At 43.1% G+C, this 19,411-nt stretch overlaps 2 protein-coding genes and 1 long non-coding RNA gene across 4 annotated transcripts; 2 read left to right on the top strand and 1 right to left on the bottom strand.

The window, feature by feature from the left end:
* The first annotated feature begins 850 nt into the window (after positions 1–850).
* Positions 851–3,137, top strand: LOC120662485. The gene is made up of 2 exons (XM_039941622.1): positions 851–869; positions 2,686–3,137. Exons 1-2 carry the CDS (start codon positions 851–853, stop codon positions 3,135–3,137), a joined length of 471 nt encoding a protein of 156 aa, XP_039797556.1.
* A 4,016-nt stretch (positions 3,138–7,153) lies between these two features.
* LOC120660008 lies at positions 7,154–18,105 on the top strand. 2 transcript variants are annotated; one of them, XM_039938324.1, is made up of 4 exons: positions 7,154–7,459; positions 7,560–7,606; positions 7,711–7,855; positions 17,636–18,105. In XM_039938324.1, exons 2-4 carry the CDS (start codon positions 7,569–7,571, stop codon positions 17,900–17,902), a joined length of 450 nt encoding a protein of 149 aa, XP_039794258.1. In that variant the 5' UTR covers positions 7,154–7,459; positions 7,560–7,568; the 3' UTR covers positions 17,903–18,105. The 2 variants fall into 2 exon arrangements, with proteins under 2 accessions (XP_039794258.1, XP_039794257.1); XM_039938323.1 differs by having other exon boundaries at positions 7,161–7,459; positions 7,553–7,606.
* LOC120660009 lies at positions 11,737–12,631 on the bottom strand. The gene is made up of 2 exons (XR_005669310.1): positions 12,137–12,631; positions 11,737–12,029 (listed from the first exon to the last, which is right to left on the bottom strand). It is a non-coding gene; the product is annotated as an uncharacterized LOC120660009 (long non-coding RNA).
* Positions 18,106–19,411: the final 1,306 nt, after the last annotated feature.

Raw genomic sequence — 19,411 nt, 5'->3', positions numbered from 1 at the left:
CGGGTACAACCAAACAAGAGCAGACCGAAAAAATTGATAGAAGCAAAATGGTTCCACCATTTTAACCAAACTTTTTGTCACCGAGCCAAACCGCTTACTTGCCCCCGTACCCAAGCAAGCCAGTCCCGCGTCCACCCGACAATCACGGTTCAATCACCATCTGACCATCTCCTTTCACTCTCCGCCGCCGCTCACCCAAATCGTCTCCCATCTCCGAATCCTCCCATCTCCCTACCTATCTGATCTATCCGCAGCCAGACGCGGCGACAATGGTACTTGATCTATTTTTAAATGTTCTCCATGTTCTTTTTTAATTCCTAGGTGTTATCTTTACTTGTTTGCATACTGTTTATGATTGGGAGTTCACTTTTGTAATATATGAATTTCCTTTTAGTTTTGCAATGAATATGAGATTAAGAGATCGCATTAGAAACAGGTATTGTTCTAGGTGTTGGTTTTGACTTGGTTGACCTCTGTCAACAACAGAACCATGAGAAAAAAAGGGGAAGTTTTCACCCCGTTAGTTTAGGAATTGGTTCAACAGAACCATTTCGCGAATGCCTTGATCAAGAGGCAAACCTAAGCCCATTGGGCTCGGCCCTGGGCCTACAGTGCTTATAAATAAGAGGGTGTCAACCCCAGGGTTAGTAATCCAATCTATTCCACCATCCACCGATCATTCAGAGCACTGGAAGGCTCAGAAGCACGAGCACCACCTCCGGGCTAGTGCCGGTGGCGTCCTGAAGGCCGCCGCTACCCCGAGAGAACGCTCAAGGAGCGTCTGCGCTACATCCCTGACACCGTTCACGCCATCGACGACGTCACGACTGCATCTACTCCCACCAGCGCCATGGACGCCACTACCGCTGGTATAGGACCGAATCTAATCCATTCCGAATTAGTTAATGTACTAGGTGTGATCTACTTTGGATTAGTGATCCTGGTTAAGTCATTTTGTTCTAAGATTTGTTAGATTAATCCTAACAATTGGTATCAGAGGCCTCTACTAATCCAGTATAGATCCCCTAGACAAAACCCTAAGTTTTAGTTTCGGTTCCTGGTGTAGATCTATATCTGTGCATGATCCATCTCATGTTTAGCTATATTCAGATAAGATTAGAATCATGCATACATGTTTTACTCAACTCAGTTAATGTTAGCATGCCTAAATCACTAGATCAGTCACGTTTTCTAGGTGGTTTTCATGTTTTAGTTCAAGAAATTAAGTTTTTCCTTCAAGACAGTGGCCTAAACCTCTCGGTTTTGGGTCAAAATTCCTCTCGGTTTTGGGTCAAAATTCGTGCATAAGTCAGCACGAAGTGAAATTAGAAGGAGGGGAATGCTCAAACCCTAACCCTAGATTAGATTGAAATGAGATAAGAAAAGAGGGGCTTACCTCATGGTCGGTGCCCGCACGAGGCATCAGTTGTCACCGCGCGTGGTCGCCGGTGAACCTCCGGGAGCCACAACCCACTCACCGACCGCATCGGCGCGGCGGTGTCGGCTCCCTGGCCTCGCTCGCGCATTAGTAGCGCCGCCTCCGCGCCATCAGCACGCGCCTCGCCGGCGCATAACCTCGCCTCGTCGCCGGCCATGGAGCCTCGGCGGCCCGCGCGCGAGACACACGCGGTGCCGCAGAGAGGGCCCGCGGAGCTCCGGCCATCAGATCCCGCCGAGCGCGCACACGGGGAGAGCTTCGGCGTGGCGGACCTAAGCCGCGCGTCGTCGGCAGCCGGCGCCGCCGCCGCCGCCGCCGCTCTAATCTAAGCACTCGCGGGGGAGAGGGAAGAAATGAGCTAGGGTTTCACCCCCTGCCCGATTTTTCGGCTATTTAAGTCATCCCAAACTCGATTCCAACCGTCGGATCAGGACTTAGCGGCTCAGATCAAGTCCAGAGGGGGGCGGCGCGCGCGCCAAGCGGGCCGAATTGCCGGCATGCTCGTTGGTTGCCGGGCCTAAATGGCTACTAGGCCGCCTTAAGCCGCTGCCTGAGCCGCGTGCGTAAGCCGAGCCGCCGCCGTAAGCCGCGCCCGCCTAAGTCGCTGCGCATACACATAAGCCGAGCCGCTGCGCTGCGCTGAGCCGCGTCCGCTAAGCCACGCGCCGCCTTTGCCGAGCCGCGCCGCGCCGTGCGCGCGCACCTGAGCCGCGCCGCTACGCTGGGTTGCCCCATTTGCTTGCTGCCCCCCCCCCCATGCACTAATGGGCCGCTGCTGGGCGAGCGCAGGTGGATTAGGGGCGCCGCACGCTAGCAGGCCGCAGCGGGCCATTTTTCCTTTTCGGGCCGATTTCAGTTTTGTTTATTGTCAGTATTCCAATATCTTTTAAGTATTAAGCTCTGTTTAATTCCTGCATTATTTTCAGTTAAGCTATTGCATGAGTAATTTTAAGTAGTTGGTGTTTATTTCATGTTCATAAGTTTATTCCACCACTATACTTTGAGGTGCCTCTAAATAAATGGAACCACCGAGAAATTTATTTAAAGTAAACTTGTGATTATTTCTGACCACCGTTGTTTAATCATGAGTATTAAGATGAAATTTCATTTGTTTTCCCCACCGGTGATGCAAATTGAAATTTTTTAATTACATGATGTTAATCAGACTACCGTAGGATTATTATCATGCTTTTATTTGCATTTCATTGTATATGATTACTAAGATGAGTTTTTCCTTTGATTTTCAGTGACAAATGTCAATGTTGTGGCCTCCTACCTGAACAACATTGAGACGCTCAATGGAGCGAATTTTCCTGACTGGAAGGGCAAGTTCATGACGTGCTTGGCTTGGAATGATCTTGATTTGGCATTAAGGGAGGATAAGCCTACTGTTGCTGCAGGACAGACTTCAGCTGCTCTGGAAAAGTGGGCAAGATCAGACCGCATGGTACTTATGGTCATGTCTCAGACCATCAGTGCTGGCATTAAGGGCGCCATCCCCACCAAGGATGTGCAGGGAGTCGATTTGAGTGCTAAGGCCTTTCTGGCAAAGATTGAGGAGAACTTCAAGAGCTCATCCAAGACTTATGGAAGCACTCTCATCATGAAGTTAGTGGCCTCTCAGTATGATGGGAAGACTGGCATCAGGCAGCACATTCTCAACATGTGTGACATGGCCAACAAGCTTAAGAAGATGTAGATGGAGATCTCAGATGGCTTTCTTGTTCACTTCATCATGACCTCGCTGCCCTCACAGTACAGTACTTTCAAGATTAACTACAACACCAACAAGGCTATTTGGTCTATCAGTGAGCTGATCAGTTACTGTGTTGAAGAATAAGAAAGGCTTAAGACTGAGAAGATGAAGGATGTGGTGAACATGGTTCATCACATGAGCATCAATGACAATCCTCCTAAGAATCAGCATGAGTCAGGTAGCAGCAAGCAAGTCCAGAAGAAGTTTAAGAAGAAAGAGAACCAGAACTTTGGTCCAAGGAACAACAACAAGTTCAAAGGCAAGCAATCCCATGGTGGATGTTGTGTTCATTCTGTGCTTCACCCAAGCATCTTCAGAAGGGCTGCCCAGACTTTAAGGAATGGCTGAAACAACAAGGTGCCACTGTGCACATTTCTAATTCATTATAGGTATTCAGTTCAATCCGAACTGTAAGAAGGGGGGAGCGAAGACTAAGAGTGGCTGATGGGAACATGGTTAAAGTCGAAGGTGTTGGAAGCTTCTCCTTAGAGTTGCCAGGTGGCTTCCAGCTTAATTTAGATGATGTCCTTTATGTTCCTAATTTAAAGAGAAATATTATTTCCGTTTGTACCACCAGTCATTCCTCGTGTTTAGGTAGGTGGCGCCATGCCATCTACTGCTGCTCAGCAGGAGAACATGGAGCAAATGGTTGGGAACCAGGCGCAATCTGCACCACAAGATCAAATTCCTCAACCAGTTCCTCAACCAGTTGCGATTGAACTAGTAAGAAGGTCGCAACGGGCAAAAAGATTAGCTATTCCTGATTATTATGAGACATACTTAAGTGAGGATGTATATGATATCGGGAATATAAACGATCCTGCCACATTCAGACAGGCAGTATCAAGTGAGAATTCCACTAAATGGATTGAAGCCATGGAAGATGAATTAAGGTCTATGAGTACTAATAAAGTATGAGATTTAGTAGAAATTCCTGAAGGAGTCAAACTAGTAGGTTGTAAGTGGGTCTACAAAACCAAACGTGATTCCAAAGGGAAGGTCGAAAGATTCAAAGCTAGGCTCGTAGCAAAAGGGTTTACACAGAAGGAAGGAATTGATTATAATGAGACCTTTTCTCCTGTGTCTACCAAAGACTCTTTTAGAATTGTCATGGCATTAGTAGCCCATTTTGATATGGAGCTACATCAAATGGATGTTAAGACTGCATTCCTAAATGGAGACTTAAATGAAACAATCTTTATGGCACAACCAGAAGGTTTTGCCATAAAGGGTAAAGAACATATGGGATGCAAATTAAAGAAGTCCATTTATGGACTTAAGCAAGCGTCCAGACAGTGGAACCTTAAATTCGATGAGGTCATTAAGAAATTCGGATTTAAAGAGAATGATGTGGATAGTTGCATCTACGTTAAAGTTAATGGTGAAAAATTAATAATTCTAGTACTGTATGTGGATGACATACTATTAGCGTGCAACGATAAGAACATGTTGCATGAGACTAAGAATTTTCTTTCATCCAACTAAGAACATCTTGTTGATGCATCATATGTCCTTGGCATTGAGATACACCGAGTTAGAGCCCAAAGAGTACTAGGATTATCTCATAAAGCTTATATTGAGAAAATACTTAAGAGATATAACATGGATAAGTGCAACACTTCACCTGTTTCTATTCAAAAGGGCGATAAGTTTAATCAAGCGCAATGCCCTAAGAATGACTTAGAAAGAGAAAGAATGAACAATGTTCCTTATGCATCAGCTGTCGGAAGTCTGATGTATGCACAAGTCTGTACGCGTCCAGACTTGGCATTTGCAACCGGAGTTTTTAGTAGATATCAGTCAAATCCAGGATGGGCTCACTGGGTAGGTGTCAAGAAGGCGTTAAGATATTGCCAAGGCAGCAAAGATTACATGCTCACATATAAGAGGACAGACAACCTTGAGGTTGTGTGTTACACTGATGCTGATCTTGCTGGTGATGAAGATGATAGAAAATCCACTTCTGGATATATCTTCACTCTGGCAGGAGGAGCAATTTCATAGAGAAGTGGTAAGCAAGGTGTAACGGCTGCATCTACTATGCAAGCTGAATTTGTGACATGTTATAATGCAACAGGACAGACAGTGTGGCTTAAGAATTTTATTCCGGCATTAAGAGTTATGGATAGTATCTCGAGACCTATCACAATGCACTGCGATAATCAATCTGCAGTATTCTTTTACGCAAATGATAAGTTGTCTGGTGCTTCCAAGCACATTGACCTCAAATATCGTGTCGTGAAAGATAGAAACCGGGACTGCACAATTAAGATTGAGCATATAAGTACTACAACAAATATTGCGGATCCACTCACAAAAAGTTTATCACCATCCCTCTTTCAGAAACATGTCTAGGTATGGATTTGGTTGATACTTTTGATCAGGTCCTGGTTCAGGGCCATTAATATTTCCCCAGATAAGAATAAGAATCCCGACAAAGTTTTTCAGTAAGGCTATGGGTAATGTTATCCCAGTATGCCATTGTGCTGCTGACAATGCATTGGTCTGGTACTTGCTGATTTACCGAGGATGGATTTTTAGTTTAAGTTAAGTACCAGATAGTGACATAATAAATATTAAGTTTATTTTAAGAATAAGTTGTTGACCTTCGGTCAAGGGGGAGAATGTTGGTTTTGATTTGGTTGACCTCTGTCAACAATAGAACCGTGAGAAAAAAGAGGAAGTTTTCACCCCGTTAGTTTAGGAATCGGTTCAACAGAACCATTCCTCGAATGGCTTGATCGGGAGGCAAACCTAAGTTCATTGGACTCGGCCCTGAGCGCGGACTGGCGGTGGATTTTGGAGAAGAAACATAGAGGAGAAATTGGAGGGGGCAGTACTTGTTTGAGTAGTCCGGCCTTTTTTTTTTTGAATAGCGAGAGGGCTCTTAGATGTGGGAATGGGCGCACATGATGAAGCTAAAGTTACTATGGCACTGTTTGTTTCCACATTGCTTATAAACGAATTTTAGATGAAAATAAGCGAGAATTGAATTGAATTCTCGCTTATTTCTAGCTTACATGCAACTTACATGCAGTGGCGGATCCAGAAAATTGGTGGAGCCTGGGCCGGTGTAGCAAGTCACTCAAACATATCAACCACTAATATAAGAAAAGTTGATTGTATAAATCAAATTAGGTTGCCCTTGCATGATCTGGTGCTTCCCGAGCCTCATTTTCATTAATTTTATTGAGTTTCATGACTTGCACGATCACCATGTTGATACCCTATGTTAACCAAAAAAGCCACATGCCTAAGCATGTATTTGGTTTGACCATATAATGGGATGGGATGGTCCGAACTCTTGTTTAGTTATAGGGATGAGATGATCCCTTGTTTGTTGTTTGGTAGGAGGGATGGAAAAAGAAGAAGAGGATGTAAAGCCGTTGGCCACTGCTAATCGTGGGCTTGGATGTCAGCTAGAGAATACGAGACGGTTATGGACTAAAATTCATCCAAAAACACATTGATCCCATTTCATGATATTGTTTTGGCGTACGAAATCAGGGCTGAAGCATGAGGAGTGGAGATGGAGGGAGCTCGTGACTGGCAAATCCCATGCACTGGACGCTGAAAAGAAAAGCTCTGCAGGAGTGAGAGTGTCCGACCGTCCAAACTTGCGGTGATGACCAGCCCAACCACCATGCGAGCAGTCCGCGTCCAGTAGCCCGGTCTGCAGCTGGAAAACAACCGTGGATGCACCCATCCCTGATTGATGAGAGTCTGAGACTTTTGCTGTTGTGTCCTATGTGCCATGCGCAGCTGCCATTGGCTCATGCCGTCCCTGATTGATGAGAGTCTGAGACTTTGGCTGTTGCGTCTTATGTGCCATGCGCAGCTGCCATTGGCTCATGCTCACGGCATTTTCTTTTCCCAGGCTGAAACACTGCATGCAGGTGCACTCCGCTCTGAGCCCGGGCCGGTGCCCAGGGTGGCCGGGCCCTGGGTCCGCCCCTGACTTACATGCAAAGCAGATTACCAGCGAATCGGCGAAACAGCGTGAACGGGCGCGGGCTCGAGGCCGCGTTTCTGACAATCGGCGGGTCTTTTCCACGCCTACCCCCGTCGCCCCTCTCCCTGCGCCGCCGCACCTGCCCGACCCCAGCGCCCCCTCCCGATCAGTGCTGGCGCTGCGCCCCACCGCCTGCCATCCGTGCTGCGCCCCTCTGCCCTGCTAGCTGCTACATCCACGAAGACCGTGGGTGGCGTTCCACACGGTGGCCGCACCCTCGAGCCTCTCCTACCGGGCCACCGCACCCTCGACGGTAAGAATCCTACAGCGTTGACCGCTTATCGGCCTCTCCTGCCTCTGCCCGCACCTTGTTCGACGGAATGCATCCTCACCCATCTTTCTCCAGTACGCAGGTCAGCGCGATGCTGCGCAACTTCCCGCAGGCGCGGAGGCTCCTCAGGTGCGCGCCCTCCGTCCCCGTTTATTGTATTCCCAAAAGAATTCATCTTGTTTCTGATTCTTTCATTCTACGCTGTGTTTGTTTGCGTGTGGGTGGGGGCGTAGGCGGATGGGCTTCGAGAAGGAGGACGCCTACTTCTGGAAGCAGATGGGCAAGGCCTTGCTCTGCACTTACACTCTCTTTGGCGTCGCCTGGATCTGGAACGAGACGTCGCCACTCGGCTGGTGGACGCTCAAGCCACGCCCCAAGGTACAGCTGCTTCAGTGCCCCTGCTGCATTCTTGATTCTTGTTCATTAGTATGTACTGCAAGAACGCAGAATGCCCTATTTGGCTGGAAGCATGGACGGAGCCAGAAACTTAACATGATTGTAAGAAAAATAGTCACGATAATGCGGATCTTTGCAGCACGATATGATTCAACTAGCATGGAAGTTTTTACAACAAAATATGCAAACACACCTTGCTCCATATTGCAACCTTCCTTCCAGTCTTTCTTCTTCTCTTTGCCTTACACTGTCATGCCTTCTGGATGGATCAGAGAAATGAACGTGCGCTGTGCTTGTGTTGATGTGCAAAACTCCCAAAATGAACCAGCAACTGACTTGCTTTTATACTTAGCGAAGAGACATGCCTGTTGCCAGGAGACACCTTCCAGCGAACAGCCAACCGGCCAGCCACAACCCGCAACAGACGCCTGCCAATCACATCCACAGCCAAACGTACAGGCGTCCATTTGCTTTGTGCATGCAACCGCTAAGTACTTGCCACGTTAATGCACCGGCCAGTTACCACTAATACATGTTCACGTACGTGTCAACACACATCATCAATGCACAGGTGATAGTGCATATTTTATGCATATACACACATTCATTAGTGACTCAATTAAGCAAGAGAAGAGGGAATTAAAACCCATAATTCTAATACAATTATATTTAGTAACCATCATACTAAATCTTTAATACTAGAATTAATCTATTATTTACATTGACCACTAAAAATTAAAATAATCTTACAATCTCCCACTTGGCCAATGTATGACTTGATTATTTACCAATAAACTTTTACCGCGCTCTTTATAGTAAATAAATCAAATTATCTGTGAGATAAATTAAATTGCTGGGATCATGGCGGTCTCAAGTCAACCGACAAGATTCCTTCCATGTATCACAAACAATTTAAATCATAGGACTGTAATTAAAGGTAATCATAATCCTTTACTTTAATTTTATTTCACTAACAATACTTGTATACACTATAATGTGAATAAATGAAGTGCAAATACAGCCTTTATAGAATTCATAAAGTCAGGGTAACATTTCATATACATGTATATCAAGCTAACAAGGACTTAGCTGTAATGCCCATACGATTGACATGGCCACTAAAAGTCTTGGGCGGTAACCCCTTGGTTAGCGGATCCGCTATCATGAGTTCAGTACCAATATGCTTAATTGACACCCTTCTATTTTGTACTTCTTTAACTGTCAAGAACTTCAAATCCATGTGTTTTGCTCCCTTCGAATACTTGTCATTCTTGGAGAAGAAAACGGCTGCGGTGTTGTCACAATAAATTTGCATTGGCTTTGATATTGTGTCAACGAGATTAAATCTCGTTACAAAATTCCGCAACCATAACGCTTGAATTGTGGCTTCAAAACATGCCACAAATTCAGTCTCCATTGTGGAAGTAGCAATGACGGACTGCTTCGCACTTTTCCATGACACTGCTGCTCCAGCCAGCAGAAAAATATATCCAAATGTAGATTTTCTTGAGTCGACACATCCGGCGTAGTCTGAATCCGAATATCCTATGACTTCAAGATGATCCAGCCTTCTGTACATAAGCTTGTAATCTTTGGTGCCTTGTAAATACCGAAGAATTTTCTTTGCAGCTTTCCAGTGATCCATTCCAGGATTGCTTTGATATCGACCTAGCATACCCACAGCAAAACTTATATCTGGTCGAGTACAAGTTGAGAGATACATTAAGCTCCCAACAACTGATGCATACAGAATTGTTTCCATTTCTTTCCGTTCCAAGTCATTTTTGGGACATTGCATTGCACTAAATCTGTCACCTTTTTGGATTGGAACAATTCCGGATGAGCATTTGTCCATTCTAAATCTCTCCAAAATTTTATTGATATATCCTTGCTGAGACAATCCTAATAGCCCTTGCTTTCTATCACGGAATATTTCTATTCCGATTACATAGGATGCCTCTCCCATATCTTTCATTTCGAAGTTCTTAGAGAGATATTTCTTAACATCATGTAACAAAGAAACATCATTAGCAGCAAGAAGAATGCCATCAACATATAGAATTAGTATAACAAACTTGCTCCCACTGACCTTCATGTATATACACCGATCAACGGTGTTTTCTACAAAACCATAAGATGTAATGGTATCGTTAAATTTAATATACCATTGTCAGGAAGCTTGCTTTAGTCCATATATTGACTTCTTCAACTTACACACTAAATTTTCCTTTCCTGGTACCTTGAAGCCTTCTGGTTGGTCCATATATACTTCCTCTTCTAAATCACCATTTAAAAAGGCAGTCTTTACATCCATTTGGTGAAGCTCTAAATCAAAATGTGCCACCATAGCCATAATGATTCTTAAAGAATCCTTCTTTGAAACTGGGGAGAAGGTTTCTTTATAGTCAATGCCATCCTTTTGAGTGTAACCTTTGGCAATAAGTCTGGATTTATACCTCTCAATATTGTCTTTGGAGTCGTGCTTCGTCTTATAGACCTATTTACACCCGACTTGCTTTGCATCATTAGGCAATTCAACTAAATCCCATACTTTATTGTCATCCATTGATTTTAACTCTTCTTTCATTGCATTATACCACTTTTCAGAATCATCACAATTCATGGCTTGCTTAAATGAGAGTGGATCTTTATCAACACTCAAGTCACATTCTTGTTCTACCGAGTATGCCACATAATCACTTGAAATGGCAGGTCTCTTTTCTCTTGTAGACCTTCTTAATGTGGTTTCTACTGGTTGAACCTTTTCTGTTTGCACTTGAGTATTATCAGATGGTTCTTCAGGTGTTGTAGTATTAGAAATACTAGTACTCAAATTTTCCACCTGAATTTCTTTAATATCCACAATTCGTGGCTCATTACTCCCACTGAATTGGCCATTCTCAATGAATCGAGCATTACCAGATTCTACAATTCTTGTACTATGGTTTGGACAATAGAATCTGTACCCTTTAGACTGTTCTGGATAGCCGATGAAATAACCACTAATGGTTCTTGCATCAAGCTTCTTTTCATGTGGATTATATATCCTTACTTCTGCAGGGCAACCCCAAACATGAAGATGTCTTAAACTGGGTTTCTTTCTAGTCCATAACTCATAAGGAGTCTTAGGAACTGCCTTACTAGGAACTCGGTTTAATAAATATGTTGCGCTCTTTAATGCATGCATCCACAAGGATAAAGGTACAGAACTATAACTCAACATACTCCTAACCATTTCCATTAGAGTACAATTTCACCTTTCGGACACACCATTTTGTTGAGGTGTACCGGGCATTGTGTATTGCGCACAAATACCATGACTTTCGAGGAACTTCGCAAAGGGACCAGGACATTGTCCGCTTTCATCGAATTTTCCATAATACTCACCACCTCTATCAGATCTCACCACTTTAACTTTCTTATCATGCTGCCTTTCAACTTCATTAACAAATATCTCTAAGACATTCACAGATTGAGACTTTTCATGCAGCAAGTATAAGTAACAATATCGTGAGAAATCATCAATAAATGTGATAAAATACTTTTCACCATTCCATGAAGGAACATCAAAAGGACCACATATATCAGTGTGTATTAACTGTAATGATTCAATACTTCTTGTAGCATGATACTTTGATATATGTGAGGTTTGCTTTCCTTTAATGCAGTCTACACATATATCCCAATCAGTAAAATCCAACTAAGGTAAGATGTCATTTTTTATTAACCTCATCACTCTTTCTTTGGATATGTGACTGAGTCTTTTATGCCACAAGAAAGCTGAATTTTCATTATAGGCACTGCGCTTTTTACCAATACTTTGCTCAATATTAAACAAGGATTCAGCAAATATAACATCAAGATTAAAACGGTACAAGTCTTCTATTAAAGCACCAGATCCATGATAGTACTTATTCTTACATAATGAAAACACACCATTTCCAATCTCGAACTTAAATCCTAACTTATCCAACTTTGCAACAAAAACTAAATTTCTAGCACACTCAGGAACATAAAGACACTTTTCTAGATCCAAGTGATAGCCAGTATCAAGGATCAAACGGTACGTCCCAATTCCTTCAATTCGTGCCTTCATTCTGTTCCCCATATACAAGAATTGATCACTTCTTCTTATGGGTTGGATCGAAAGGAATCCCTGTGTAATATGTGAAACATGAGTGGTAGCGCCAGTATCTAACCACCAGGTATTATTAGGTACTTCCATAAGATTTGATTCGAGGCATACTGAAACATAATACATACCTTTCTTTTCGAACCAACTCTTTCTTTTCAGGCAATCCTTCTTATAGTGACCACTCTTCTTGCAGAAATAGCATATATCCTTTCGGATTTGGCCATCATTAACCTTTAGTGATGCATTGCCCTTTTTCTTGTTCTTATACCTTGGTTTAGCCTTACTGCTGCTAGCTTCATTGTGAACCGTGAAGTGAACAGAATGCTTTTTCGATTTCTTTAATCTCCCTTCCTCCTGAATCAGCATGGCCTTTATCTCTTGAAGATTCCACTTATCTTAAAGGCTGTTATAGTTTACTTAAAATTGGCCAAACTGAGTCGGAAGTGAGTTCATGATGAATTGCACAACAAGAGAGTCATCTAGTTTCACTTCCTTTGATGCTAACTTTGCTGCAAGGTTCACCATGCTAGTCACATGATCATTCATAGAGCATGACCAATCAAACTTCTTGTTTGTAAGTTCAGTAAGAAGGTTCCCAGCAATTGGCTTATCTGTAACGTCAGACTGAGAGTATTCCTTAAGATTTGCCATGAACTCTTTTGCATTTTCAGTCTTAGGCATCGATGGCTTAACATTTTCTGCGACCATCAATCACATTAAGTTTAAGCTCAATCTGTTAGATCGATCCCAAGCTTCATAAGTCGACTTTTCTGCATCAGTGCTCTCATCAGTAAGTGCTGCAGGCTTCTGTTCCATGGCTAATGCCAAATCCAGATTCATTACACCCAATTGGAATTGGATCTGTTCGGCCCATTCAGCATAGTTAAAGCCATTGAACTTAACAAAGCCACTGCTCTGCATATGCAGGTTGAGGGAGGCTGCAACCAATTAAACATGCTTTATCATTAAGACAAGTAGTAAAATGGATTTGAACAGTAAGCTTTAATTTTTATATCTAAGGTCATCTTTGGATGAAACTTAAATATAATATTTATCAATTAGAGATGCTTCTATACTTTTATGAACAATCAGACAATCACAAGTTTATATACATGTCATCTTTGGATAAACAAGTATATTTTTAAATCATGTCATCAGTTCCTTTAAATCACTAATTATGTGTAAATAGCCCATCTTTGGATGTGCTTTAGAACACATCAATTAGCGATTACTGTAATGTCATTTGAAACATCAGAAACAAAAAACAATAATAATCAGATCCATTTATGGTCTGTACGGTGATTTCAAGCTCTAGATCACTTTGGTGATAAACTAAGCTTATTATTCAATACATGCATGATTAGCAAAGACTAATCAAAATGATCGCTCATGGGAATTGCATTTCTGTGCGATCCCTTGCACACGTGCATAAGGAAACTTTTATGCTCTAACTTTTCTCTCTTATTCTAGTAGAGTATTGCATTCACAACAATAAATAGAGAATCAAAACTGGCAAAGCACACTATAGTGAATGATTACCATGATCGACAACTCTAGTTGCATTAATTAATCGGCAAACTATTATGAATCCATATAATCAGTAATATAAACTATCAGTTTCAAACAGTCATGAACACATGATATGTGATTGCAATTATGATCCAAACAAGCAAAGGATCTAGAAGAAAAACAAACCCATAATGTGAATCAAAAGTACCGCTAAAACCTTGCTCTGATACCAATTGTAAGAAAAATAGTCACGATAATGTGGATCTTTGCGGCACGATATGATTCAACTAGCATGGAAGTTTTTACAACAAAATATGCAAACACATCTTGCTCCATATTGCAACCTTCCTTCCAGTCTTTCTTCTTCTCTTTGCCTTACACCGTCATGCCTTCTGGATGGATCAGAGAAATGAACGTGCGCTGTGCTTGTGTTGATGTGCAAAACTCCCAAAATGAACCAGCAACTGACTTGCTTTTATACTTAGCGAAGAGACATGCCTGTTGCCAAGAGACACCTTCCAGCGAACAGCCAACCGGCCAGCCGCAACCCGCAACAGACGCCTGCCAATCACATCCACAGCCAAACGTACAGGCGTCCATTTGCTTTGTGCATGCAACCGCTAAGTACTTGCCACGTTAATGCACCGGCCAGTTACCACTAATACATGTTCACGTACGTGTCAACACACATCATCAATGCACAGGTGATAGTGCATATTTTATGCATATACACACATTCATTAGTGACTCAATTAAGCAAGAGAAGAGGGAATTAAAACCCATAATTCTAATACAATTATATTTAGTAACCATCATACTAAATCTTTAATACTAGAATTAATCTATTATTTACATTGACCACTAAAAATTAAAATAATCTTACAGATTGGGCCCTATTGTGTTGTACATAGCCCCAAAATAATTCATCTTGTTATTGTATTCCCAAAAGAATTCATCTTGTTATTGTCTTCCCCAAAAGAATTCATCTTGTTATTGTAAGGTCAAGGTCATATTGTTGCATGGAAGAGGCGCGCCTAGGATTGGAAGAGTGGTTATTCAAAAGCTACATAAACAATTAACTGTTTTAACCCTATTTTTTTATCATGTATATTTTTTAATACCATTGATTAGTTAAAAATATGGTATTCAATGAATACCCTTGAGTTCACCCTGGGCCCGCCCCTGTTGCACATAATTCAAAATAAAATTGAAACATGACTGCTATGTTTGGTGTCTTAGATGTATTAGACGAGACGATGTTTCTCCAGACTGAAATCATCTTTTTTTTTATAAAGACTGAAATCAAACAAAACAAAATTGAAAATGACTGCTGTGTTTGGTGTTTACATAAGAAATACTAGATGATGTTTCTCCAGACTGAAATCATCTTTTTTTAGTAGACTGAAATCATCTTTTTTTTTTTGTAGAGACTGAAATCATCTTTGATTGCATCAATTGTAAAGTCTATAGTTGTCTCCTCAATGCAGACAGAGATGAGTGAAATCAAAACGTGATCTCTTAGGGAGTTGGGAATATACGGAGTACATATCTATGCACAAATCCATATATCCTGTCTATCCTGTCAAAATTATAGACTTAGAATTGGGTTTCACATATCTACTCACATGAAAAAAAATATGTAACACTGATGCCTAGCCCCCAGCAGGCTCCATTGCTGGCTAGAAGTGGAACCAGGGGCGACGCCACGTTCATTTAGCATGGTGCACAGGCACCAGGGTCCATATCAAATTATAGTGTTGTTTTCTAAAGCTTTGCTTGAAAATTTTGAGACCCATATATAAATGATGAAGTCAGGCACCAGGGTCTTCTCTGATCTGATCTAGCCTCACCCCTGAGTGGAACGGGTATTGTGCAGTTATGTCCTGCACCGTTGCAATAATCTTTGTTGGTTTAAGTTGATCTTCTCACGCTGAAATTGTAATACTTTAGGGCTAGGCTGTGTTTGAAAATTTATCCCAACATTAGCTTATGCCCTGAATTTTAGAAGATAGGACAACAATCATAAAGGTGCTTAAGAAGAAGTAATGACACTGTTACAAATCAGAACTCATTGCCTTGCATATTGATCCTGATAGTTGTTTTTTTTGTGTGTAGTTGTTTCACTGTTTGTGTCTTGAAACATCGTTGTCTTATGGCCCTTCAGTTGTTCTACAGTGTGCAACTATGCTCTCCTTCCCTAATGCACGTGCCAAATTGTTTACTGAGATTTAGAGAACTTATTGACACCTAGTTGTAACACTTTTATGGTGAAATCAGTTGTGAAAGATTCTTATTACCCCATAAAATGTGAAATTTTGTACAGCAAGATCAGGCTGTGTTATCTCAAAAGCATTGGGCATGACATATATGTGAACAATTCTAAAAATATATATATGAAAATGGCTATAAGCTGGATCTTTTAATTGTGTAGGAATATTTGGAACACTTCCAGCCTTTTTGTATTACTTTGACTTTAGGTTTTCCTTGCATTCCTGTGCCACGTCAAATGGGGAAGGGAAAATTGGTTCTATAACACTGAAAGAAGACCGTTTCCGTGAAATACCATTAAAAGATCTCCGTTCCGTAAAATAGCACTGAAAGAATCCACGTTACCGTAAACTAGCACTCAGTCATGTTTTCCGCTAACTCTCCGTCACGAGCAGCTGGGCAGGAGCTCCTTCTTCTTCCTCGTGCTGCCCCGGACGCTGACACTGACCCGCGTGCGGCGCGCATGGACAGGAAGCAGGGCAGCCGGGCAGGGGCGTCCCCGTCCAATCCCTGTTTGCCTGGTGTTTTTATTAGCTCCTGCTCCTGCCTCCCTCGACTTGAGCCTGGCCAGCGGCCGGAATGCCCGAGCAGAAGCGCTCGCTCCTGCCGCCCACCTCACTAAGCCATGGACCGGCGCCACGGTACTGCTGCCTGTTGCGCTCTCGATCGCACGCGACGGCCTACCGACGCTTGCCGTCTCCTCCCTGGCGATGCGCATACGCATCGCTCGGCGCTGTTTGCCGAGCCACGGAGCGATAGTCGTCGTCGTAGAGCGTCGCTCCCTCCCCTCCTCCACGCGCCACTTCCTCCAGCCCCTGCTGCTTGTTACGCAGCGCTGCTACCACAGAAACTCGCCAGAGCTGCAGGGAGCCCACCACCATCATTTCCTCTGCCCGATTCGCAGCTATTGTTGGGCGCCGGCTCAATCCACCACCACCACGAGCTTCCCCATGTTGATCTGAACTCATTCCACCGGTCCCCGTTGCTCATCAGGCACCAAAGCATCGCCGCCTCGCTTAGAACCGAGAACCGAGCCGCTAGTCTTCGAGGGCGGCAGGGGCGGAACCAGTCCGGTGACAAGGCGGCGCCGGTTGTGTTGGCGGCGGCCGGAGGGTGGGAGCTGGGGGAGGCACTGAAGCGGGGTCTGCTGGCTGCTGCCCGAGCCCCCGAGCGCCGCCTTCGTGCCCTGCTGCCGGGAGAGGAGGGAGGGAGGGAGTGAAGGGGGGCAGCGAGGAGGAAGAAGAAGCTAGCAACGGAGGAGTTAGCGGAGAAAGTGATGGAATGCCAGTTGAGGGTAACGTGGATTCTTTCAGTGCTATTTTACGGAACGGAGATCTTTTAATGGTATTTCACAGAAATGGTCTTCTTTCAGTGCTATAGAACTAATTTTCCCAATGGGGAACCACACTCAAATGAACCTAAGGAGCTTTGAAGCAGCAGTACTGATTTTGGCAAAGTTATTCATGTGAAGCCTGCACATGTACAATTTAAGCCAGATTTGGTTCTTACGCAGTTGATATTGATTCTATCTTTGATATGCCCCCAAGACAGTTATCATTTTCTGAACCCAAGATAATTATCATTTCCTGAAGTATGAAACATATATTTTTGCTCTTATTTGTTGATAACTACTTCCCATTATGCTGACAAAGATACATCTCGACCATGAACAAGAATAAATTTAGGATAGACATTATGCTTGAAAAGCTGTTGTAATTATACAGCGCCAACGATGGCTTTGCTGATAAGTTTTTTGGTTTTAAGGAAACACAGAAAGTATAGGATAGATCTCTCCTTTGCTGCGTTACATCATCTTGGTGGCAATAAAGTGTGAATAATTGTCTTTTCAGGAAGAAAAAGAAATGGCACACCTTTATGAGCGCCGGAAGTTCCCGTACCCTGGTGATGAAGAGGCAGTTGAGGAGTTTATAAAAAGTGGAGGTGCTCTTGGAACCACAATTGGACCCAAGGGTTTCGCTGATGCCAATATGGATTCTGAAAACATGCAGAAGCAGTTGCAGTCTAAAAAATTTGAGCAGGAAGCGCAGAAGCTATGGCTTCGAATGAGGAATGAAGTTATACAGGAGCTCCAAGAGAAGGGATTTGATATCGAATGACTTTTAGATCTGCAGTATGTTCAGCACTGATAACCTTAAAGTTAAAACCATGCTGTTGAAATTGGAGAACTATTTCTTGGGAACATAAAAGTTTGTAGGATCTGTCTTTTTCACTGTCTGACACGTGCCAAGTGCTGCTTGATTGTATTATAAATACCCTGATTTGTGAAGAAGGACCTCCGCCACATATTGCCTGACGATCAGGAAGTCGCTCTTCTGAAAATTACTCAGATTTTGATGTTTGTGTCTACATCATTGACATTGAGGAAGAGTTAGGACTTGGGATACATGTTAGTCCATGTTTAGTTCAAGTTCAAATTCCAGATAGTACCTTACCCCTGCAATTTCTTGGCCATGGGGTGGATATAGGATATGTGCCTGTAGGGGCACCTTTTCTTTTTTCTAAACTGTATATCCATTATAAAGTTTTTGTAGAGCATAGTTGAAGATCGTTCCAGTAGGGTCTTGCCAAAAATAGATCTTCTGTACTTGCTGTGGCTTGTGGGCTTACTAATTGTCGAATTCACTGAAATTTGTGTTTTTCTTATCCTGGTGATATTGAGTTTGAAGTTGTAAATTTTACATGCTGGTTCATTACCTCAGCAAACTCATGTCAAGTTTTTCTTTTGTATTTTTTTGGGTTCATTTGAATGTTTTTTCTTTTTTTTTGGTATTACAGTATGTTTATTATTGTGCAAACTGCAAAAGGTGAGGTAAGGGCCGTTTAGTTCCCTGGGTGAAAATTTTTGGATGTCAAATCGACTGTTTGACCAGATGTCGGGAGGATTTTTTGGACACTAATTAAAAAACTAATTTCAGAACTCACTTGGAAACCGCGAGACGAATCTTTTGAGGCCTTTGACCGCATCATTAGAACATGTGGGTTACTGTAGCACTTATGGCTAATCATGCAATAATTAGACTTAAAAGATTCGTCTCGTCGTGTACATCCAAACTGTGTAATTAGTTTTGTTATTTAATTACATTTAATGCTTCATACATGTGTTTAAAGGGGAGGTGAAAATTTTTGGGAACTAAACGGCCCCTAACTTCTATAGCCTTCTGGGCTGTCTGTTAGAGCATGGTTTATGGTTGCGGCGGGAGCGGGCGAAAAGAAGCCAGCGGGGCCAGCATTTAATGCTTGTGGCAGCAGCAGCGCAAGCTAATGAGCGGCGAGCAGCACAACAGCCCAGCCAATAGGAGCTCCGCGCGCGCATGCGCCCGCTCGCGGATGTTCGCTCCCTTCTCTCTCCTAATTTCTCTCTCCCACGTCGAAAACTGCCGTTCCCCGCCGTCTATAATACTTTCTCGCGTGCTAGCCTCCACATAAACGAAGTGTCTACTGGACTTTGGCAGTGTGCGGACTAGTGTCTGACACACGACGACGAGGGCAAGCTAGGCTGACAGGGTCAAGCGATTTTTTTACCGGGTCATAGCTGGTAAAAACAATACAGGGAATTATAGTGAGGCCGTCGGGGTCGGCCGGAACTACAGTCTACACATAGCTTC

The sequence above is a fragment of the Panicum virgatum genome, chromosome 2N (assembly GCF_016808335.1).
Source record: "Panicum virgatum strain AP13 chromosome 2N, P.virgatum_v5, whole genome shotgun sequence".
Classification (NCBI taxonomy): domain Eukaryota; kingdom Viridiplantae; phylum Streptophyta; class Magnoliopsida; order Poales; family Poaceae; genus Panicum; species Panicum virgatum.
Note: the sequence above shows the minus strand (reverse complement) of the source record. Positions and strands in the feature narration are given on the sequence as shown.